The 25,834-nt window shown below is 41.7% G+C and overlaps 1 protein-coding gene across 1 annotated transcript in view; it reads left to right on the top strand.

The window, feature by feature from the left end:
• The window catches only part of ptn.L (pleiotrophin L homeolog), a gene marked incomplete in the record, with an annotated part of 38,709 nt that extends 17,037 nt beyond the window's left edge, over positions 1 to 21,672 (top strand). The window contains 5 exon segments of the mRNA NM_001092817.1: positions 3,154 to 3,251; positions 3,532 to 3,705; positions 7,167 to 7,328; positions 19,532 to 21,259; positions 21,260 to 21,672. Of these exon segments, the coding sequence (NP_001086286.1) occupies positions 3,155 to 3,251; positions 3,532 to 3,705; positions 7,167 to 7,328; positions 19,532 to 19,584 (486 nt within the window).
• Positions 21,673 to 25,834: the final 4,162 nt, after the last annotated feature.

Raw genomic sequence — 25,834 nt, 5'->3', positions numbered from 1 at the left:
TTTATGGCAGCTGAGATTCTAGCTATCTGTATAACAGAGCATTCTGTCCCAGTGGCTGCACAGATCCTATCTGATCCCCATTTTAAGCAGCAGTCCTGCCCTGCTTTATGGCAGCTGAGATTCTAGCTATCTGTATAACAGAACATTCTGTCCCAGTGGCTGCACAGATCCTATCTGATCCCCATTGTAAGCAGCAGTCCTGTCCTGCTTTATGGCAGCTGAGATTCTAGCTATCTGTATAACAGAGCATTTTGTCCCAGTGGCTGCACAGATCCTATCTGATCCCCATTGTAAACAGCAGTCCTGTCCTGCTTTATGGCAGCTGAGATTCTAGCTATCTGTATAACAGAGCATTCTGTCCCAGTGGCTGCACAGATCCTATCTGATCCCCATTGTAAGCAGCAGTCCCGCCCTGCTTTATGGCAGCTGAGATTCTAGCTATCTGTATAACAGAACATTCTGTCCCTGTGGCTGCACAGATCCTATCTGATCCCCATTGTAAGCAGCAGTCCTGTCCTGCTTTATGGCAGCTGAGATTCTAGCTATCTGTATAACAGAACATTCTGTCCCAGTGGCTGCACAGATCCTATCTGATCCCCATTGTAAGCAGCAGTCCTGTCCTGCTTTATGGCAGCTGAGATTCTAGCTATCTGTATAACAGAACATTCTGTCCCTGTGGCTGCACAGATCCTATCTGATCCCCATTGTAAGCAGCAGTCCTGTCCTGCTTTATGGCAGCTGAGATTCTAGCTATCTGTATAACAGAACATTCTGTCCCTGTGGCTGCACAGATCCTATCTGATCCCCATTGTAAGCAGCAGTCCTGTCCTGCTTTATGGCAGCTGAGATTCTAGCTATCTGTATAACAGAACATTCTGTCCCAGTGGCTGCACAGATCCTATCTGATCCCCATTGTAAGCAGAAGTCCTGCCCTTGCTTTATGGCAGCTGAGATTCTAGCTATCTGTATAACAGAACATTCTGTCCCAGTGGCTGCACAGATCCTATCTGATCCCCATTGTAAGCAGCAGTCCTGTCCTGCTTTATGGCTGAGATTCTAGCTATCTGTATAACAGAACATTCTGTCCCAGTGGCTGCACAGATCCTATCTGATCCCCATTGTAAGCAACAGTCCTGCCCTGCTTTATGGCAGCTGAGATTCAAAAACCCAAAATCCCTATTATTCTGTTTTTAAGTGTGCACAGTATGTAATTATGATCAATTAGGATTAAGCCTAATGTTTCCTTATTAATGGCAAATGCGTTTGCTTCTTGCCGCGCTCATTTGCACTAATAGCTCTGTGCCATTTCTCTCATCAATTATTTATCTATTTCATCATCTCCTTTCCCAGACTCCACCTTCAGTTGGATTTATATTTAGGGAGAAGTTGAACTGAAGTCATGATGGAAATGGTGACAAAAAGTTCACAAAAATACTTCCAAGGTGTCGGAATATGTCCTGTTATTAAATGGGCAGTTCAATTTTAAGATAACTTTAATACAGGTATAGGATCCCTTATCTGGAAACCCGATATCCAGATAGCTCCAAATTACGGAATGGCTCCCATAGACTCCATTTTATCCAAATAATCCAATTTTTTAAAAATTATTTACTTTTTCTCTGTAATAATAAAACCGTAGCTTTTACTTGATCCCAACTAAGATATAATTAATCCTTATTGGAGGTAAAACCAGCCTATTGAGTTTATTTAATGTTTAAATGAATTTCTATTAGACATAAGGCATGAAGACCCAAATTACAGAAAGATCCGTTATCAGGAAAACCCCAGGTCCCGGGCATTCTGGATAATAGGTCCCATACCTGTATGTTATAGAATGGCCAATTCTAAGCAACTTTTCAATTGGTCTTCATTATTTATTTTGTATAGTTTGTGAATTTTTTGCCTTCTTTTTCTGACTATTTCCAGCTTTCAAATGGGGAGGGGGGGGTCGCTGCCCCCTTCGAAAAAACAAGTGTAAGACTACACACTTATTGTTATTGCTGCTTTTTATTACTCCTCTTTCTATTCAGGCCTCTTGTATTCATATTCCAGTCTCTTATTCAAATAAATGCCTGGTTGCTAGGGGACTTTGGACCCTAGCAACCAGATTGCTGCTGAATAAAAAGCTAAATAAGTCAAAAACCAAAAATAATAATAAATGAAAACCAATTGCAAATTGTCTCAGAATATCCCTCTCTACATCATACTAAACGTTAAAAGTGAACAACCTCTTTAAGGGGGCAGTACACACTTAAATACTTCTAAAAAGCCACACTTTCTTGTTTTTTTTCTTATTATTTTAAATTGTAAGCTCTTATGGGCAGGACCCTCTTCGGCTCTTGTATCGGTTATTGGTCACTATGTATGTTATTCTGTATGTTCATTGTATAAACACAAATATATATTGATCTTGGCATCAGTCCACAGGTCCGTGCTGCTTCTTCACATCACAGGATAAAGGTTTTTTTTTGTTGATTGACAGTAACCCAAACATTGAACCCAGATGTACCCACACACTTAGCTCATCTCTTCCGCTGCATGAATACCCCATTGCCACGCTCCATTGACACCTAAAATTGTTGCTTTTTACTTCCCTCTGCACGCTCGATCGATAACAGATTAAATGCGTCTCTTTAATTCAACGTGTCAGCTGCTGACAGAATCCCCTTTCCTCCTTTTCTTTCTCTCCTTCACTTCCTTTTCTATTATTGTTCCCATCTCGTCCCTTTTAAGAGACCTTGGCATTAGCCATTGCTTTCTGAGCCAACATGGGGCACCTTATTTCATGGTTAATTCCAGCCTGGGGGAGGGAAGCGGAGTTGCCATGCTGCTTAAAGGATAAATAAACCTTTAAAATAAGTGAATATAAAATTGATGATGGGTTATTCTGAGCACTTTTGCAGTGTACATTCATTATTTATTATTTTTAAATTACAAGATATTAAGGGATACATGTACTGTTAATATGAATGAATTTTGCTACAACAGCGCCACCTGCTGGTCAGTTTCCCACCAGTCTGACCAGCAAGTAGTCAAGGAAGTTGTCAGGAGAAAGAAAGCGGCTGCTTTAAGGTTTACTTATCCTTTAAGTGGCACTTTAGGAATGAACAAACAATATATTAATTGATTCATTGGTCTTTCTTTTGGTAACAGAATGCGTCATCAGCATGGACTCTTCATGCTCGCCCTCCTGGCATTCCTGTTTGTAATTACGGTTCTCGGGACGGATTCTGGAAAGAAAGAAAAACAAGGTGAGACTTGTATATTTAAGGACACATAGGTCTACCCTCTAAGATGTTTTCCCCACTGGAGTTGGAGCCACTGCCAGTTGCAATGGCCAGCTAAGCCCTGACAGGGTCGATGTATATTTATACCCCAATATCACATTAGAAGAATCAGGACATTCCCAGGACATGGGCCCCATTAAAGGAGTGTTATGACTCCTGCCCCATTTAATCTGGCATGGGGGCAGTCAACAGTAGTAGTTGTAGGGTACAGTTGGCCCAATATCAACCTCTTTGTGCTTCACAGAAAAGAAAGTGAAGAAATCCGACTGCGGGGAATGGCAGTGGAGTGTGTGTGTGCCCACCAGCGGAGATTGCGGCTTGGGGACCCGAGAGGGAACCCGTTCCGGAAAGGAATGTAAACAAACCATTAAGACTCAAAAATGCAAGATTCCCTGCAATTGGAAGAAGCAGTTTGGAGGTAAGAGCACAAGTTAGAGCTTCTCGGTGGCACCCCATTATATTCACAGGGGCCCCATGGAAGTACTTTACAAACTGGAGACATGGTGGAGTATTTTAGAAATGAAAATCAAACTATTACCTGATGACGTCATAAATCATGGGGTATTGGCTGTACAGTGATTCATTGCATGAGGGAAAACGGGTCGGAGAGTTGGTTGAATGGCAAAGTTGATTGGAAAATTGGTTGATGGCTAGATGATTGATTGAATGGTTGTTTGTTGGATGGTTGATTGGTTAAATGACTGGTTGGATAGCTGATTCATTGGATGAACGGCAGGTTAGTTGAATGGATAGTTGGGTGATGGCTAGATGATTGATTGAATGGTTGTTTGTTGGATGGTTGGTTAAATGACTGGTTGCATGGCTGATTTATTGGTTAAATGGCAGGTTAGTTGATTGGATAGTTGGTTGATGGCTAGATGATTGATTGATTGAATGGTTGTTTGTTGGATGGCTGGTTGGTTAAATGACTGGTTGGATGGCTGGTTGATTGGTTGAATGGCAGGTTAGTCGATTGGATAGTTGGTTGATGGCTAGATGATTGATTGAGTGGTTGTTTGTTGGATGGTTGGTTAAATGACTGGTTGCATGGCTGATTGATTGGTTGGTTGAATGGCAGGTTAGTTGGTTGATGGCTAGATGATTGATTGGGTGGTTGTTTGTTGGATGGTTGTTTGGTTAAATGACTGGTTGGATGGCTGATTGGTTGAATGGTTGGTTAGTTGGATGCATAGATCATTGGGTGGCTAGGTTGCCATACCAAGGCCAGAATTAGGGGTAGGCAGAAGAGGTATGTGCCTAGGGCGCAACAGTTGGGGACACTTATTGCCTGCCCATCCCTATTCCAGGCCCTGGATGAGAGGGAAGAAGAATCCGGACCCTGGCTGCAGCCGCACAATTTTAAAACAAGGGTGGAGGGGGGGTGGAAAAGTTTGTCATTCACCCCCCCCCGGCTCTGTGCCATACTATTGGTTTTCTGGCCATCTGTATGCTGAGCCAAATAAGGTAGTTTTGATTGTTGGCTCCTGGGCTAGCAATCAGATTATACTGTGGGAGTACAAGGACTTTCGTTCAAGGATTGCGTCGGACATTTCTATCCAATGGAATACAAGATTGCATGATAGGTGTTTCATTTTCAACCAGATTTTGTTTAGGAAGGCAGTCCTCAGTACCCCCATACACAGGCCAATAATATGTTGACTTGGTCTTATCTGCCCATGTGTCTCCAACATTAGTGTGTGCGACCCATGTGCTAACTGAAGTGGGAATAGAGTGGGAACAAAGTGGGAATATAGTTTGACTATGATGGGAATCTGGAGTCCTTGGTTCAGGCCTGTCTCTCTCCCAGCTAGAGATTTATGCTGCCATTAGCAAATGGATAAGGAGCCGAGTTAGGAGAACTAAAGCCTAACTAAAGAAGTAGGTAGAAATGTTGTACATGATGTTTTGTGCTGCTGTACCAGCCCAAGGCAACCACAGCCCTTTAGCAGTAAAGATCTGTGTCTCCAAAGATGCCCCAGTAGCTCCCCATCTTCTTTTCTGCTGATTCACTGCACATGCTCTGTGCTGCTGTCACTTACTGAGCTTAGGGAGCCACTCACAATATACAGTACACATAGAATAGAAATGTCACAATATAAGGCTGATTAGTAATTAATACACATAATTACTACATGGCAGCACAGAAACCAGTGCAATTAGCATCAGAATTGAATAATCAGCAAACCTGTAGCATCAGCTTATATTACAGCCAGGGAAGCTCATTTTCTGCTGGATAATTAGTGACGAGCCCTAAGCTTAGCTTCTCAACAGCCAATCAGAGCCCACTGAGCATGTGAGTGTCACAGACACTTTCCAAGATGGTGACCCCCTGTGACAAGTTTGAAGTCCTGGATCATTGCTGCTATTGACAAGCTCAAACTTTAGCCTCGTGCAATAAGTTCACTATATAAAATATTGCATTTTTAGCCACATTCATTTTTAGAGTTTAGTTCTCCTTTAAAAGACGCAAATCCACTGAGAAACAAGTTGAACATCATTGCAATGAAATTGGCCTGGGGCAGAGCCTGGCAAACACCAGGAGACATCAAAAGAGGCCGGCACAAGCCTGGAGCCACAAAGTAGTAGAGCCGGAGTCTGATTGTAAAAGGTTAAAAAGCTTACATTTTATTCTCCATAATTAAGGATCAGTAGCATCAACATTTTTTTTTAAAAAAAAATTGTTTGTATACTGCGGGGGAAAAAACCCACCAACACATATTACATTTTAAAATTGCAAAGTCTTTATTTAGAAATAACTTACGGAATCTTCGCTTGCGCTCCTCTTCAGAAAAGGCGATCGGATGATCCATCATGTGGCGCTCGATTTCTCCTCCCTGCCTTCCTTATAGGAGATAGCCAGGGAGGAGAAATCGAGCGCCACTTGATGGATCGCTGCCCTGTCGCCTTTCCTGAAGAGGAGCGCAAGCAGAGATTCTGTAAGTTATTTCTAAATAAAGACTTTGAGATTTTAAAGTTTAATATGTGTTGGTGTTTTGTTTTTTTGATGTTACTGGTCCTTTAAGAACCAAGGCCTGACACGTTTCGTGTCTACCAAGGACACTTAGTCATAGGCTTTTTAGCCTATCTTTAGCCTAAGTGTCCTTGATAGAGTCATACCTCCCAACTGGTCAGTCCCTCTTTTAACAGCTCAACCCGCAGTCCCTCATTTGTACTGGAAAGTCCCGTTTTTCTCTGCACCGAACAGTCAAAAAAATTAACAAAGTTTCTAACTTCATTGGCTTTTGGCAGAGAGCCCAGAACAGCCGCAACAGAAGATAAGATACATTTGTAACAATTCAAATGTATCTAGATAAGCAAATAAGTAATTGTAGTTCACAGCTTAAAGGGCAATACACCTTCATTAGCAAAACTAATAACTGGAAAAAAAAACCCACAGAAATATGTTCAAACTTTTATAACCTGGGAAATTTTGTAACAGGAAATTGGTAATTAGGGGGTGTGGCCACAAAAATGGGCGCGGTCAAAAAAAAATTGCGCACGTCAACTTTTTTGTCCCTCTTTTTATTTGCAATATGTTGGGAGGTATGACGAAACGCGTCAGGCCTTGGTTCTTAATTATGGAGAATAAAATGTAAGCTTTTTAACTTTTTACAATCTGACTCCGGCTCTACTACTTTGTGGGTCCAGGCTTGTGCCGGCCTCTTTTAAATATTTAAATAAGCTGGATACAGCTCTGTGCAGCAGAAAGTTGACCCTCCCAACATGAACCCAGTTGGACCCACTACCAAACTGCACACCTATTGATGTGGCCGTAACTGCCTCAGGTCACATGACTGTGCTAGGGCTCAATGCCAGGTCACGTGACATGTAAGTGTTGATACCAGTACCCTAATAACCATTATTTTCTGGACCCAACAGCAGAGTGCAAGTACCAGTTTCAGGAGTGGGGAGACTGCGACCCAGACACAGGGCTGAAAACCAGAAGCGGCAGCTTGAAAAGAGCCCTACACAATGCCGAATGCCAGAAAACCGTCACCCTGTCCAAGCCCTGTGGGAAGGTCACCAAACCAAAACTTCAAGGTGACCCCCCCCCTTGTTTTATGTCACAGATGGTAAAAATGCATTTTCTTTATGTCTGATAAAGTGAATGGGGGATTCTATTTCACGTTACGCACATGACTGACTCTACTTCCTTTCTGGCAAAGCAGCAGCAGCCCTGTCTTGCTTTATGGCAGGAAATCTAGGGGATCAGTGCTATATAGACCTAGGGGGTAGTTCAGGGGTTTCCATAATGGGTTGCGTCAACCTATAGGTCGGACCCCCCCTAAAATTGTGTCCCCGTGCTTTTTAGGCTGAGTCTCTATGATCCTCCTTGTGTCCAGCACTCCATTTATATCACACTGAGGGGCCGATTCACTAACTTCGAAAACTTTGAATTTCGAAGTGTTTTTTGGGCTACTTCGACCATCGAATGGGCTACTACGACCTTCGACTACGACTTCGAATCGAACTATTTGAACTAAAAATCGTTCGACCAATCGACCATTCGATAATCGAAGTACTGTCTCTTTAAGAAAAAACTTCGACCCCCTAGTTCGCCATCTAAAAGCTACCGAACTCAATGTTAGCCTATGGGAAGGTCCCCATAGGCTTGCCTAAGTTTTTTTAATCGAAGGATATTCCTTCGATCGTTGGATTAAAATCCTTCGAGGATTTTATCGTTCGATCGAAGGAATAATCATATTTGAGCTAAAATCCTTCGACTTCGATATTCGAAGTCGAAGGATTTTAATTCCCAGTCGAATATCGAGGGTTAATTAACCCTCGATATTCAACCCTTTGTGAATCGGCCCCCGAGAGTCGGCAGAGGCATAAACCTTCAAGGACTGAAATTTTGGAAGGGGTTCATCCATACCCACCCCTTGCCTGGGCACCCCCAGTGCACTCCTCTTGCTTTGTCCCACACATTTTTGCCCTTGTTATTGCCCAACGCAGCAAATAAATGTCGGCTCTAACAGCTGCAATAACAGCCAGGCAACTTTTGGGTAAATAAATAACCGACTCTGTTTTTGGCACCAGCAGACAAGTCTACACTGACTTTATTTGTTCCATCAGTGCCATGTGCTGCTCTCTCATTCCTCTCCTTATCAGCGCCAACGTGATTCCATAGGAACAGATGGCTTGTTACAGTGCAACAGAACCAGACTGGAAGTAGAGGTACTGGCACAACTCACACACTCCTACATTAATGACACAACTGCTATGGGGCCACTGGGTTGTGCGGTCTATGTTGCCTGGAAGGCAGAGCTGCTACAGTGAGTACCAGGGCCAAATGCACTAACAGGGTTGATATATAATCACAGACATAGAGATGGAGCAGTTAGAGAGGCATCCCTTCCTTATTACTGTAGGTGCGTCTCAATTGTGCCAGTTCCTCTGCTTCTTTACTCATCAGGGGGATTCATTTCTCAATCCAAGTGAAGCTGAACTCTTATTTTCCCCCAAACTTCTTCCCTCCTTCACCCCCATCATTGATCACAGACAGGGCGAATGGAGAGTGTTAGTGACTGTTTATTCATCTGTCCATCCTCCTTTCCTTTCATTTCTTTTCCTTTCTTCCCTTCCCTTCCCCTTGCTTTTCCTTTCCTTTCTTTTCTTTTCCTTCCCTTTCTATTCCTTTCATTTCCTTTCCTTTCTTTTCCTTCCCTCCTTCTCTTTCCTTCCTTTTCTTTTGTTTCCTTCCCTCTCTTTCCCGTACTTTTCATTCCCCTATCCTTTCTTTTCCTTTCCTTCCATTATCTTTGCTTCACTTTCCTTCCCTGTCCTTTCATTTCCTTCCCTTTCCCCTTGCCTTTCTTTTCCTTTCCTTCACTCTACTTAATTTTCCTTTGCTTTCCTTCCCTCTCTTTTGTATACCTTTCACTTCCCTTTCTTTTCCTTTCCTTCCCTTTGCTTTACTTTCTTTCCCTTTCCTCTCCTTCACCTTCTTTCCCTTTCATTTCTTTTCCTTCCCCTTTCCATCTCTTTTTTTCCCTTCCCTTTCTCTTTCCCTTTGCCTTTCCTTTCATTTCTTTTACTATCCTTCTCTTTCCATTCCTTTATTTTCTTTTCCTTCCCTCTCCTTCTCTTTCCTTTCCTTCCCTGTCTTTCCCTTTCCTTTCTTTTTCTTTCCTTACTTTCCTTTCCTTCCCTCTACATCTATAGGCAGAAAACCTTAGTAGAGCCCAATGGAGGAAATGTAATTTGCTTTGTTAGCACAAAAACCATTCGCAAGGATGTTTGGGAATGTTGGCGACCATGTTTGAGTTATTTTTGACTGATTAAAGACATCTACTACTTCCTCCCACAGTTAGTGATCAAATTGCTTTTGTGAACGTTCGCGGTGTAGGCAATAAAGTTTCGCAATCGCAAAATATTTAACGAAAGTCCAGAGCTGGTGTTAAAGGTTCGCAATGTGCAATTAAAATTCGTAATGAAATAAAAACCTAAAGAAGACTATTACATTGTGACAGGCCATTTTAATTCGCAAAGTTTTGCTCTTTTTGAATTTTATTACATTTCCCTCAAAGAGCTTACATTCATTTCCCCTTACCTTATCAATTGTCCCATTTCACCCTGCTGTCATCATTCTGGGCTCCCCAGGGGTCACACAAGGAGAGGTCCCGCCTGTGCTTGATATTCATTGGCCGATGTCAGCGCTCGTTTTCCATTACACGCTCCCCCCAGGAAAGGGAATCCATCGCATCCTGACATGATTATCCTGTTTATTTTGAACAGTCTGAATTATTAAGCAGCGCTGCAAGTGCTCCTGGGAAGATACTGACCCACAGGCATCAATATTAATACTGAGCTGCAACTTTGTGCCATTTATAATGTGGTGTTTATTCTGCCCGAGCCACTTCTTGTACAAAGATCATATTAGTTTTGCCTCAGTGTCCAGCCTCACTTTATGTAAACTCGCTTTATATAAACTCATACCAAGAACAGGGATCCGTTGCTCCCATTAGTGCTCAATAGTTTGTCTGTCTGAATGATGCCAAGGGGATGCCCATGTGCTGCCAGTAGCCTCCTTCCCATTAGTACAATGTGAAGAATTCAGGACCTGTGCCTATAGACAATTAAACACTGGCATTGACAAGAGTCCTACATTGGGCTGGGTAGGAGGGTAGGGTACTCAAGTAGGTTATGGGGCTGGAGTTTCAAAATAAGCAATAAAATAAGCAATAAAATAAGCAATATAAGAAATATAATGAGCAAAATAAGCAATATATAAAAAATTCAAGCAATATAATATGCAAAATATTCAATAAAATAAGTATAAAAATAAGCAATATAATAAGCAATATAAGCAATATAATAAGGAATATAATAAGCAATATAATAAACAATATAAGCAATATAATAAGAAAATAAGCAATATAATAAGCAAATTAATAAGCAATATAATAAGCAATATAAGTAGCAATATAATAAGCAATATAAGCAATATAATAAGCAATATAATAAGCAATGTAATAAGCAATATAATAAGCAATATAATAAGCAATATAATAAACAAAATAAGCAATATAATAAGCAATATAATAAGCAATAAAATAAGCAAAATAATAAGCAAAATAAGCAATATAATAAGCAATATAAGCAATATTTTAAGCAAAATAAGCAATATTATAAGAAATATAAGCAATATAATAGCAATATAAGCAATATAATAATCAAAAAGGAATATAATAAGCAAAACAAGCAATATAATAAGCAAAATAAGCAATATCATAAGCTAAATAAGCAATATAATAAGCAAAATAAGCAATATCATAAGCAAAATAAGCAATATAATAAGCAAAATAAGCAATATACTAAGCAAAATAATAAGCAATATAATAAGCAATATAATAAGTAATATTAGCAATATAATGAGCAAAATAAGCAATATAAGCAATATAATAAGCAAAATAAGTAATATAATAAGAAAAATAATAACCAAAATAAGCCATATAATAATTTCACCTCCCCTGTCCTCGGATGATGTCACTTACAGTCTGGGAACCTAACAAGCCCCATCCAGACCTTTCTAACTAAATTTGATTTTCTGATAACTCTCAGGTAAATGGCTGCTCTGGCAGGGTTGCCTGTTCCTTTACATATAAATATGATTATAGACCATACCAAGGTCTGAATTTCCCATCTGACTGCCGTACACAATATGGGAGCAAAGGATCAGCCAGTGCATTAGGAAAAGGCTTCCCTGTGCTGATTCTGCAAGAACCTCTACATTTTATGACATTTCCATAAAGGGAAGAAATTTCGGAATTGATTTTGACCTCTCGCTTCCTTGAGCCGCACAAATGATCAGAAGCCAGTCCAAATATATATTCCCAATGACTAATGTGTGCACATGAACCCTTTATATGCTGTAGATGGTACAATCCATGGGGCTGACACTTGAGCCACTGATACTTGTCAGACGCTATAAGTAAGTTGACCCCATAAAGTCTGCTTTGCATTGTCCCCCACACCAGTAGAATTGGTGGCCCTAGGAGGCCCAGTCTGACTCTGATTTGCACATATTTATCCCCTAAACACAGTTTATTCATCTCTCCCCCCCTTCAGTATTTCATAACAATCCCCTATCATTACCTGTAAGAAATATGGAGCGAGGAATTTGTGTTTATGTTCTGCCAGGCTGTATCGAGGGAGCAATTTAGCAAGTTAAACGCAGAGAGCACTTACCCTTCATTTACTAAAATAACTGTAACATTATCTCCGGCTCCGTGAAACCAACGACGCGGGGTATTATTTGCCTCATTGCAATAATGTTATGATTATACGGCGTGATGGTGCTTATTCTGTTTCATCAAGTGCCCCGTTATTTGAGTTCATTTTCTTAGATAAACAGGTTGGTAAATACTGTGCCCCGTCTGTAGCGCTTCCCTTTCTTGTAATTCATATACGAGTCCTGCTGCTTTTAAACAGTATTTATTCACCTGCTACATTGTGCTTACTAAGTTGTCATAGTTTTATGGGATCTCTCTGTACAGACTATGAGCAAACTTAGGGGACTGTTCCTGCTGAATTGTGCTTAGTACAGGGAATACCTATGCTGCCATAGTTTTATGGGATCTCTCTGTACAGACTATGAGCAAACTTAGGGACTGTTCCTGCTGAATTGTGCTTAGTACAGGGGAATACCTATGCTGCAATAGTTTTATGGGATCTCTCTGTACAGACTATAAGCAAACTTAGGGACTGTTCCTGCTGAATTGTGCTTAGTACAGAGGAATACCTATGCTGCCATAGTTTTATGGGATCTCTCTGTACAGACTATGAGCAAACTTAGGGGCTGTTCCTGCTGAATTGTGCTTAGTACAGGGAATACCTATGCTGCCATAGTTTTATGGGACCTCTCTGTACAGAATATGAGCAAACTTAGGGGACTGTTCCTGCTGAATTGTGCTTAGTACAAGGGAATACCTATGCTGCCATAGTTTTATGGGATCTCTCTGTACAGACTATGAGGAAACTTAGGGGCTGTTCCTGCTGAATTGTGCTTAGTACAGGGAATACCTATGCTGTCATAGTTTTATGGGATCTCTCTGTACAGACCATGAGCAAATTTATGGACTGTCCCTGCTGAATTGTGCTTAGTACAGGGAATACCTATGCTGCCATAGTTTTATGGGATCTCTCTGTACAGACTATGAGCAAACTTAGGGACTGTTCCTGCTGAATTGTGCTTAGTACAGGGGAATACCTATGCTGCCATAGTTTTATGGGATCTATCTGTACAGACTATGAGCAAACTTAGGGGACTGTTCCTGCTGAATTGTGCTTAGTACAAGGGAATACCTATGCTGCCATAGTTTTATATCATATATATATTTTTCTATAATTTCATTTGAAAGTGAAAAGGAGCAGCAGTCCCGGCAGCACAAGAGTCAATAGGAAAACATGTTTCCTTCGCTGAACTGAATGTTTCTGGCAGACTGCTCCGCATTATCTGCCCAGATATTAAATATGGGAAATAGTGAGCACAGCCGCACGGGGAAATTGCATTCAGACTTAATGTGAGGAGAGACTGACGGGGCAGAAATGATGGGCACAGAGAGAGAAGGTTGGCTTCCTACCAGCTGCTAAAAGTCTTTGGAAGTGGCATAAAAAGGAAAGATAAAACAGATATAATAATAATAACACTTACAGGAAAACATCTGAAAGTTTCCAAACACTGATACAGTAAATCATTTCAGTAAAAAGGAAATTTATTAGGCTTGAAAGAAAAATAAAACTATTGTGTTTCCCCCAACCTCCAAAGTCTGCAATATTAATTGGCACAGATAGCCTGAAATATGTCTTTGTGATTGGTTCCTATCTGGGATAGCCGGAGATATCTCTTTGGGATTGGTTCCTATCTAGGATAGCCTGAGATATCTCTTTGGGATTGGTTCCTATCTAGGATAGCCTGAAATGTGTCTTTGTGATTGGTTCCTATCTGGGATAGCCGGAGATATCTACTTGTGATTGGTTCCTATCTGGGATAGCCTGAGATATGTCTTTGTGATTGTTTCCTATCTGGGATAGCCGGAGATATCTCTTTGGGATTGGTTCCTATCTAGGATAGCCTGAGATATCTCTTTGGGATTGGTTCCTATCTAGGATAGCCTGAGATATGTCTTTGTGATTGGTTCCTATCTAGGATAGCCTGAAATATGTCTTTGTGACTGGTTCCTATCTGGGATAGCCGGAGATATCTGCTTGTGATTGGTTCCTATCTGGGATAGCCTGAGATATGTCTTTGTGATTGTTTCCTATCTAGGATAGCCTGAAATATGTCTTTGTGATTGGTTCCTATCTAGGATAGCCTGAAATATGTCTTTGTGATTGGTTCCTATCTGGGATAGCCGGAGATATCTACTTGTGATTGGTTCCTATCTGGGATAACCTGAGATATGTCTTTGTGATTGGTTCCTATCTATGATAGCCTGAGATATCTCTTTGGGATTGGTTCCTATCTAGGATAGCCTGAAATGTGTCTTTGTGATTGGTTCCTATCTGGGATAGCCGGAGATATCTACTTGTGATTGGTTCCTATCTGGGATAGCCTGAGATATGTCTTTGTGATTGGTTCCTATCTATGATAGCCTGAGATATCTCTTTGGGATTGGTTCCTATCTATGATAGCCTGAGATATCTCTTTGGGATTGGTTCCTATCTAGGATAGCCTGAGATATCTCTTTGTGAATGGTTTCTATCTGGGACACCCTGAGATATCTCTTTGTGATTGGTTCCTATATGGGATAGCCTGAAATATCTCTTTGTGATTGGTTCCTATCTGGGATAGCTTGAGCTATCTACTTGTGATTGGTTCCTATCTGGGATAGCCTAAGATATCTCTTTGTGATTGGTTCCTATTGGGGATAGCCTGAGATATCTCTTTGTGATTGGTTCCTAAATTCAATAGAGAATGAATGGCACATGAGTTTTCTGGGATTTAAAGGGCAAATTCACCTTTAGATTTCCCCCTATTATTACGTGGCAGATTGAGGTAATCAAAGTCATTTTTTTGGTGGCTTTTACAGTTTGAAAGAAATAATAGGAAATGCTGCTTTCCAACAAAATTTCGGCTGAACTCTGGATACCCGCTGTTTCCGCCTGGCTTAGAAATTGAAGCTTTCCAAATGCCACTTATGCTGTTCTTCTTGAAATAAATGCCTACCGGCTGGATGTGCTCTGCTTTTTATATTTCTGTTCAGCTAAAATTACTCTGCCTTTAAAGTGCAAGGATAAGTTAAAAGATAAGTAAACCTTTGAAATAAGTGAATGTAAAACGGATGAGGGGGCTATTCTAAGCACTTTTTGTAATTTACATTCATTATTTATTTTCCTTTATTCCAAGATATTAAAGGATAAGTTAACCTTTAAAATAAGTGAATGTAAAATTGATGAGGGGGCTATTCTAAGCACTTTTGCAATCTACATTCATTATTTATTCTTTTTTAATTCCAAGATATTAAGGGATACATGTGCTGTAAATATGAATGAGTTTTGTTACAACAGCGCCACCTGCTGGCCAGTTTCCCACCAGTCTGACCAGCAAGTAGTCAAGGAAGTTGTCAGGAGAGAGAAAGAGGCTGATGTTCTTCTGCTTAGGAAAGATGTGAGAAAGGTTTCTAATTTTATTCCTAAGCAGAAGAACATCAGCCTCTTTCTTTCTCCTGACAACTTCCTTGACTACTTGCTGGTCAGACTGGTGGGAAACTGACCAGCAGGTGGCGCTGTTGTAACAAAATTCATTCATATTAACAGTACATGTATCCCTTAATATCTTGGAATAAAAATAAAATAAATAATGAATGTAAATTACAAAAGTGCTTAGAATATCCCCCTCGTCGATTTTACATTCACTTATTTCAAAGGTTTATTTATCCTTTAAGGGAAACATGTGCTGTTAATATGAATGAAGTTTGCTACAACAGCGCCACCTGCTGGTCAGTTTCCCACCAGTCTGACCAGCAAGTAGTCAAGGAAGTTGTCAGGAGAAAGAAAGAGGCTGATGTTCTACTGCTTAGGAATAAAATTGGAAACCTTTCTCAAATATTCAAATATTTATCAGGAAGAAGTCTCTGTCCCTTGCTCTCACCTTCACTTTTACCCTGTCCCTATATAGCATGCTGTACAGTGCATTGTGGGTAAAACACATGGCGATTAATGGAGAATTTTATACCTTGTGCTTTGTAGCTGAATTCCTGCAGTTCACTAGGTTTTTGGTACTTTTCAAAACTTTATTTGGAATCTGTTGTCTGGCTTGAATCATTAGGCCACCTGTTAGCTGTCAGCTCCTAATTAGAAATTGCTGCCAGCAACCCCGCTCCCTTTATCATCAGCTCATTGCATTCGTTGGCCCACTCTCCGCCCGCTCTAGGTGATGGCTCTGATATCTAAAGGGTGTTATCATCCAAATCCATCTGCTTCCTTATGTTCAGTTTGGCCCCTTTCTAGACAGTCGCTGTCACCCATCTGTTCCCCCGTGGGAATGACGAGAGCTCAGTGTGCCAGCATTAGGCATCATGCATCTGACAGTTAGTCCTCATTCCCCATCCCTAAATGAACAATGGCACTTTCATATGCAGATCTGATCAGCTGGGCAACATTTACTGACGGTGGGAAAGGCAAAACCACCTCGATCATTCTCAGTGGGAGCGGAACTCACTCCCCGTGGAAGTATCTCATGTTCCAATAGCAATTGGATAACTTATAATATCCTTATATTTTACAAGAGGGGGTACTTTATTCACTATATATACCTATCCGACAGCCATTTGTGTATATATTTATATATATATATATATATAATACACAAAAGCCATGAATATCCTGTAAATTATATCCTTATAAACGGTGAGTAGTGATGTCATCAGTTATAAACGGTGAGTAGTGATGTCATTTCTGTCACATGACTTACTAAAATTTGTGTATTATAATAAATAAAGTACCCGCAGTTGTAAAATATGAGGATATTAGAAGTTACCTCGGAGTTCCATGACCTGTATAAAAACACTCGGCCTTCGGTTTTTATATGGTCATGAAACTCCTCGGTAACTTATAATATCCTTATATTTTACAAGAGGGGGTACTTTATTCACTATATATATATATATATATATATATATATATATATATATATATATATATAGAGGTAACTTCTAATATCCTCATATTTTACAACTGGGGGTACTTTATTTATTATAATACACAAACTTCAGTGAGTCATGTGACAGAAATGACATCAGAACTCACCGTTTATAACTGATGACATCAGAACTCACCGTTTATAAGGATATAATTTACAGGATATTCATGGCTTTTGTGTATTATATATATATATACAGGCCTGGACTGAGGTTCAAAATAGGCCCTGGCATTTCACAGAGGCCCAAATAGGCCATACAGCAGCCCAAACAGCCTTCCATCAGCCCAATATATAGTGACTGTCTATGGCAACTTACAGCAGCCCCTCTGGCATTTGCCAGAACCCACAGATTGCCAGTCCGGGCCTATATATATATATATATATATATATATATATATATATATATATATATATATATATATATATATATATATATATATATATATATATATATATATATAAGTCTTTGTGTGTATGCACTCTTACCAGATTTTTAGTTGCTTCGGGTGCGTTGGTCAATTTTCGTTATATAAGAAGATAGAAGGACTCGCACTCCATTTTCCAGTGAATAAAACAGTGTTATTTTATTCTAAGATGCATTTATATCAGAATAAAGAGGTGCTAGAGCCCAGACTGACTGATATTGACCCTATCTATATTATGAGAGACCCTAGAAACCCCTTAATAAGGCAGTAATGTGAGCATAGTTTGCACCCGTCCAGTCCAGCGACATACAGCCCAGCAGCCAATCAGATGCTTTGTTCCATTATTATAGCTGCCCTAGACCAGATAATCTTACCTTCTGATTGGATGGGTGCACGGCAAACTATAGATTCCACATCCCTCCCAAATTCTTAAGACAAAGTCGAGGCACATTAGGCTCTTGGTCCTAAGGGGCCAAATACCCTACAAGGGAGCACCCTGAATAATTATAAGAACTATAAATTGTTCTGCCCACAAGCCCTTGGAAAGGAGTGAGCGTAAGATGCAGATTGGAAGCCTGGGAAAGACAAGTTTCGAAAGTGAAGGCGAGAACAATAAAAAGACAAAGGAAGGCAGAAAGGGAAAAGAGTCTCCACGACTCGTTGAGCCGTGACTTGTTTTCTCCAGTGGCCGCCTGCTGTTTCCTTTATCAGACTGAATGGCAATGATGAGTGACACAGTGGCCGGCATTCAGAGCTCAGATGTTGTGCTCAGGGGGCTCACATGATTCTTTCTGGCTCAATTGTCCTCCCCGTGATCCCCCATTCATTTCCGAGAATCGCTACAGCACTGAAGAATTGTTTTAGCCGGCATTCTGGGAAATGTAGTCACGTTAAACAACGCGTCAGCTTTTCAAAACCAAAACACCGGCAGGACTGAGTTGGGTCAACTAATTAAGAATTGCCCAACGTTGTCTGCCGTAACTAAGCAGCTTAGGTCTAGTTTAGCTCTAGTTGTGTAAATGTGTGTACTGTCCCTTTAAATTGATCCTTTACTCACCAGAGCCACGCAGAGGGCCTGAAACCCAGAACAACCTCTGGAAACCTTTAAGTTAACTTTTAGTATTTTATAACTTTTCAATTGGTCTTCATTTTTCCCTTTTTTTTTTATAGTTTTTGAATTATTATGGGGGTCACCAACCCCATCTAAAAAACAAATTCTCTGTATAAAGGGCAGATTTATCAAGGGTCAAAGGGAAAAATCGAATTTCGAGGTAATTCGACTAGGGAATAGTCCAAATTCAAATTGAATTTGAAAAAAATGTGAAAATATCGAAATTTACTCTCTCTTTAAAAATTCGACTTCGACTTTTCGCAATCTAAAACCTGACGAATTGCTGTTTTAGCCTATGGGGGACCTCCTAGAACCTATTTGGAGTCATTTGGTGTTTTTTTTGGAAAATACTTTGATTCAAATTCAATTGAATACGATCCGAATTCGAATCAAACGATCGAATACAGCCTATTCACCCGAAGTTAAAAAATTCGATTTTCTTAATATATTTCAGTTGGTCTTTTTTTATTCCAATTTCGAGGTGATGGGCGTTTAAAAAAACTCCCATCATCTCGAAATTCGACCCTTGATAAATCTGCCCCTAAATGTTATTGTTGCTTTTTATCACTCCTCATTCTATTCAGGCCTCTCTCTTATTTATATTCCAGTCTCAATGCGTGGTTGCTAGGGTCATTTGGACCCTAGCAATAAGATTGCTGAATTTGCAAACTGGAAAGCTGTTGATGAAAAACCCAAATTACTAAAAAATAATAAATTACAAATTGTCTCAGAATATCACTCATTACCTCATATTAAACGTTCATTTAAAGGGGAACCACACGTTTAAGGCAGAGCACCCACATATCTCCCAACTGCCTCCAAGTTTACTGGGATAGACCCAGACCATTGAGCTAGGGGGATGCAATTGGAAAGGGGTTGAGGGTCCTCGGCACTGATCCAACAAGTTAAAAAAACCAAGGAAGGGAGGAATAGTTCCCCTTTAAGAAAATCATAGTGCCTGGGCCAGTTACCCATAGCAACCAATCAGATCTTTGACTTTCTTTTCTAAGCAGCAGTAGACTGGTCGCAATTAAACCGGAGATTTTTTGTTTTTCCATTTCAGAATCCAAAAAGAAAAAAAAGGAAGGAAAGAACAAAGAGAAACTTCTGGACTGAGAGGGGGAGGAGCCGGCAATGGGAGGAGAGCGCATGAGTCTGGGAAGCGGGAGGTTCTAACGACCAGTTCATTCCTACCTAGAACTATCCCCTGAAGCTGCCTCCTAGCCCAGTGGTAGAGTAGTGTAAGCGGGGTGTTACTTTCTATATAATTGGGGGGGGCAGGGTTTGATGACTGTGGGGTATATTTTTTAAACAATAACACTGTCTTAGACGACCTTACACCAACGAGTAGTACTTACGTTGACTAGAAGTGTATAGAGCTCAGCTAACAATGGCGTCCGTGGGAGCGAAACCTGAATAACCGGGTTTTTATATTGCGCCTATCAATGATGTTGTTACCCATCATGCAACACTAGGAAGCCTGACATCAGTTTTTTAAAAAAAAAAACAAATAAATTAGGGAGGTTATTTAATGAAGAATCCCGTAGACGAAAACTGAATCAAAATCAACACAAGAGCAGATGACCATGTCCTACTAATGCATGTTGTCCATAGGGGAAATCAGTCATAGGATGGGTTACAGCAACATCTGGAGAACTTAGAACCCCATGTGCTGCTGGTGCATCTACCTGGTGCCCAGGTTCATACTTAAATCCTGGTCCACAGTCAAGTCATGGGTCAACCCTGGAGCAGTCTAACTAAATATGACTCCAACAGACATGGGACCAGTCCAAACCAATCTTCTACTGATCAACCATTAAGGCTGCCAGAGAGTCTTACAGTCTTCATATTGACCGCTCCTGCCCAACCCACTTTTACTATGCAGGGACCCTTCTAGCCAATCCTAACATATTTATTGTGATCTGTCCCGGTTTTTTTTTTTGGTTCCTTGTGAAATCAAAAGATAATAGAAGGTATAGTTGGTAGAGATGATGCCTATATCAACAGTAGGATAATAGTCACTGGGAAGGGAGTGTGACTGTGGGATAGCAGGTATAGTAGGGAGAGATGGTGTCTATAGTAACAGTGGATAATAGTCTCTGGGAAGGGAGTGTGACTGTGGGATAGCAGGTATAGTAGGGGGAGATGTGTCTATAGTAACAGTGGATAATAGTCTCTGGGAAGGGAGTGTGACTTTGAGATAGCAGGTATAGTAGCGAGAGATGGTGCCTATAGTAACAGTGGATAATAGTCTCTGGGAAGGGAGTGTGACTGTGGGATAGCAGGTATAGTAGGGAGAGATGGTGTCTATAGTAACAGTGGATAATAGTCTCTGGGAAGGGAGTGTGACTGTGGGATAGCAGGTATAGTAGGGAGAGATGGTGTCTATAGTAACAGTGGATAATAGTCTCTGGGAAGGGAGTGTGACTTTGGGATAGCAGGTATAGTAGGGAGAGATGGTGTCTATAGTAACAGTGGATAACAGTCTCTGGGAAGGGAGTGTGACTGTGGGATAGCAGGTATAGTAGGGAGAGATGGCGCCTATAGTAACAGTGGGATAATAGTCTCTGGGAAGGGAGTGTGACTGTGGGATAGCAGGTATAGTAGGGAGAGATGGTGCCTATAGTAACAGTGGATAATAGTCTCTGCGAAGGGAGTGTGACTGTGGGATAGCAGGTATAGTAGGGAGAGATGGTGTCTATAGTAACAGTAGATAATAGTCTCTGGGAAGGGAGTGTGACTGTGGGATAGCAGGTATAGTAGGGAGAGATGGTGTCTATAGTAACAGTGGGATAATAGTCTCTGGGAAGGGAGTGTGACTGTGGGATAGCAGGTATAGTAGGGTAACACCTGATAGTAGTGTTGTCTGGCCAGCAGAAACATATCTGTACAACTCCCAGCTCCCACTTGGCTTGCCTGGCTGATCATTTTCCCCAGGTCAGTGACGATGCAAATTAAAACTCCAGGACACTCCCGGCATCTCATCAAGGTGTTGGCAACGTGGTGCTATGATATATTTCTCCGGAAGACGAGATCCATCATTGTGACGCTCTCAGCGGTTGCCTGAGTTATCAGACCATGATATTGTACTAAGGACGGTGCTGTTCTAACGCTGTAAATGATGATTTTTATTCAGATTTCCCTCTGTTCTGTATAATCAATTTGCTTAGTGGAATGAAGAAATTAAATAAACTAATAAACAAAGCTGTGTGTTTTTTTTTTAAACATTCCTCTGAAGCGCTTGACCAGAATGGAATCAACTGGAGGCCCCAATCAATGGTGGGATCAGTAGATGAGTATAGGCAGGGAGGTGGGTCATATTACTCCAACCTTGTGCTCTGTACCCATGGGCATTAAATCTGCTTTCAATCATTATTTTGCCCTGTGGTTCTCCATGGGTTTAGACCCCTAGGACACAATGATATTGGGTAGGTGGTGGGATTCAAATGATATAGATAGGGCAGAAAGTTGCACCATGGTGGTCCTTGTTCTTCATGTTGAGTCTTGGTTTCCATTGATGTGCTGTTATTGTGTTCCTTTGAGCTTTATGTACAATGTATAGGCAGATTTCCACTGGGGATTCAGGATTTAGCTTGGGTCTAGTATCCCATAGCAACCAATAGCATGGTCGCTTTCAGGCTGTAGAAGAACTTGCTGCCGATTGGTTGCAAACGGTTGACCACAGTGGAATGACTGCAGAAGGAACAGACCCCATGACGATGGGAGTTCTTTTAAGACCCTAAGATTCCCCCATTCTCTCTGTTTGACCTGAGTAGGGATTGTAGGCTGCCTATGGGGAGGAGGGCTCCACCATTATATTTCACTAGGGGTCCAGGAAGGGATCAAATGTCTCATGATGATACAGAACCTTATAAGCCAATAAGTGAATTCTGGCAAGGCTGCATGTATGTAAATAGGAAGGTCCCGAAGCAAATGATTTAATATTATACTAAGCTCTGCATCATCATCTTCACCATCATCATCATCATCATCACCAGAATAAATGAGAGTTCTACAGGCTACGAGTTGGAAGGTGTAGTACTGCTCAACAAACACTAGAGGGAGCTCGTGAAACATATTTCTGGTGCAGGTCGTTTCTGGGCAGAATTTCAAGAATGGAGAAGACTAAGGCCGACAATTATTAGCTGTAGTTGGTGTTTTATTGCCCAGACAGTAAATAGAAGGGGGAAATGAACCCAGGGAGGAAAGGGCGGCTGTTCAGTTAATGGTTGATATGATATCCAGTAGGGGGTATATAGGAACATCTTTGGGTTTCAGCTTAATTGAACCAAAGCGGTTGCCCATACCGACCAATCAGATCTTTGCTTTCATTTTGTAACATCATTTGTCACAGTGGGCAGCTGCCCGGGCACCTAATGTTAGTAAATTAGCCATCTAGATGTGGAGAAAAGTAGTTAAGTCTACCTAATGGGTGCAAGGCCCTGCTTACTTACCTGAGTCGGTAGTAGACGTAGAGTAATGAGAGATACTTAGCAGAAGTGTTCCATTGCACGTTGGGAAAAACATAGAGTTGCAGCAAGAAAACTATCTTAATCGGAAAATATATCCCTAAACCAGGGCCTTGTTTACCATATAGGCACTCCAGGGTGTGTACCTTGAAACCTTATATGGTAAATACATATCTTGACAAAAAACCCCAGACCTCTTCCCCAACCATTGGATGTATTCTCATAAAATCCGGGATCAGGGGTGGGGGGCATCCGGTCCGGGTTGTGCTGAAAGTGACATCACAAGCATCCGTGGTAAATTGTGACGTCACTGCACATGTTAAGATCCACGCAAAATGATCCCGGGGCACTGGACCAGAACACATCCCTGCCCTGAACAACAGGCAGTGTCGGGCTGGCCTACCGGGATACCAAGAAAACTCCGGGTGGGCCCAGGTCTCAGTGGGCCTCTTGCTTCTAACCATTTGGACTATTTCATTGTCATTCCCCATTTCTTTATGGGAAATAAAATGCTTAATAATGGAACAATGGAGTAAAAAGATATAGAAGACTAGGAGAATAAAAAGGTTGAGTGAGGAGAGGGGGTATAATAGTTTGGAAAGTGGGCCCACGGTTTAAGGTTTTCTGGTGGCCCCACAGTCTAAGGTTTTCTGGTGGCACCATGGTCTAAGGTTTTCTGGTGGCCTCACGGTCTGTTTTTCTGGTGGGCTCACGGTCTAAGGTTTTCTGGTGGCCCCATGGTCTGTTTTCTGGAGGCCCCATGGTCTAAGGTTTTCTGGAGGCCCCACGGTCTGTATTTCTGGTGGGCTCACAGTCTAAGGTTTTCTGGTGGCCCCATGGTCTGTTTTCTGGTGGCCCCATGGTCTAAGGTTTTCTGGTGGCCCCATGGTCTGTTTTCTGGTGGCCCCATGGTCTAAGGTTTTCTGGTGGCCCCATGGTCTGTTTTCTGGTGGCCCCATGGTCTAAGGTTTACTGGTGGCCCCATGGTCTAAGGTTTTTTGGTGACCCCACGGTCTAAGTTTTTCTGGTGGGCTCACGGTCTAAGGTTTTCGAGTGGCCCAATGGTCTGTTTTCTGGTGGCCCCACAGTCTAAGGTTTTCTGGTGGCCCCACGGTCTGTTTTTCTGGTTGGTGGGCTCACGGTCTAAGGTTTTCTAGTGGCCCCACGGTCTGTTTTCTGGTGGCCCCATGGTCTAAGGTTTACTGGTGGCCCCATGGTCTAAGGTTTTCTGGTGGCCCCATGGTCTAAGGTTTTCTGGTGGCCCCACAGTCTAAGTTTTTCTGGTGGGCTCACGGTCTAAGGTTTTCGAGTGGCCCCATGGTCTGCTTTCTGGTGGCCCTATAGTCTAAGGTTTTCTGGTGGCCCCACAGTTTAAGGTTTTCTGGTGGCCCCACGGTTTAAGGTTTTCTGGTGGCCCCACGGTTTAAGGTTTTCTGGTGGCCCCACAGTTTAAGGTTTTCTGGTGGCCCCATGGTTTAAGGATTTCTGGTGGCCCCACGGTTTAAGGTTTTCTGGTGGCCCCATGGTTTAAGGTTTTCTGGTGGCCCCATGGTTTAAGGTTTTCTGGTGGCCCCTGGCATCACAGTCCAACACTGACAACAGGCCACTTCAATTGTCAGCTGCTTATGTGCTTTTCGGATCATGCGCTTCCCCTTTCACACTAAGAATATATATACATTTCCTCCATTTCATTTCCTCTTCCAAAATTCTGTACTTCTGAGATAAAACCCTCGCTAATAAAAATTCAGCTTTAAATTTCCATTACCCGACTCCAGATTTCAGCCGCCAGGATACGGACCCGTTGCCCTGCGTAAGAGGCTAAAAAAAGATCAACAAATTACCGGACTCATAATGGGCTCTGAAACTTATTTGATTTTCTAAAGCAAAACCCAAAATTGTCGCTTTTCCAACCCGATGGCCGGGGATAAGAGCAGCCGGCAAAGCTAATGACAACAGAAATGAATCGAGAAACTTGCCTTTGCCGCTCACCTTGTGCTACCGCCTGTCCCCATTTCCGAAAAAAGGAAAGACTTGGGGGAAAAAAAAGGATCTTGTGAAGCCGTTTCCATGGCAACCACAGTTTCTATGGTGAAAGCTGATTATGTTTATTTATATATGTTTTTTTTTTTTTGACTCCCAAGAACATTTCAATATGATCCGCAGACCTAAACGGTATCACAGTCGACTTGCTGCTGCCGAGAGCAGTGACCTAAATATGTTACTGAGCTTACGATCTAAACTCGGAATCATTTCCAACACTTCGAAAAGTTTCTAAACATGAAACAAACATGGGAAAAAAGTTCTGGCGTTTTAACTTTCTCCAGTTCTAGATGCCCTACATTTGTCACTGTTACCCCAATGTACCCTGGGTACCCCTGGAACTATAGCAGGGTGACACCCCAATGTTTCTATATATCTGTAACCTTGTTATGAGCTAAGGGGGCCCAGTCTGAAGGCCAGTTAGGGGGAGATTTGGGGTGAGTGCTTATTTGTACCCTGGGTACCCCTGGAACTATAGCAGGGTGACACCCCAATGTTTCTATATATCTGTAACCTTGTTATGAGCTAAGGGGGCCCAGTCTGAAGGTCAGTTAGGGGGAGATTTGGGGCGAGTGTTTATTTGTGCCCTGGGTACCCCTGGAACTATAGCAGGGTGACACCCCAATGTTTCTATATATCTGTAACCTTGTTATGAGCTAAGGGGGCCCAGTCTGAAGGTCAGTTAGGGGGAGATTTGGGGTGAGTGCTTATTTGTACCCTGGGTACCCCTGGAACTATAGCAGGGTGACACCCCAATGTTTCTATATATCTGTAACCTTGTTATGAGCTAAGGGGGCCCAGTCTGAAGGTCAGTTAGGGGGAGATTTGGGGCGAGTGTTTATTTGTGCCCTGGGTAC

The sequence above is a fragment of the Xenopus laevis genome, chromosome 3L, assembly GCF_017654675.1.
Source record: "Xenopus laevis strain J_2021 chromosome 3L, Xenopus_laevis_v10.1, whole genome shotgun sequence".
NCBI classification, from domain to species: Eukaryota; Metazoa; Chordata; class Amphibia; order Anura; family Pipidae; genus Xenopus; species Xenopus laevis.
This window is presented reverse-complemented; position numbering and strand designations above follow the sequence as displayed.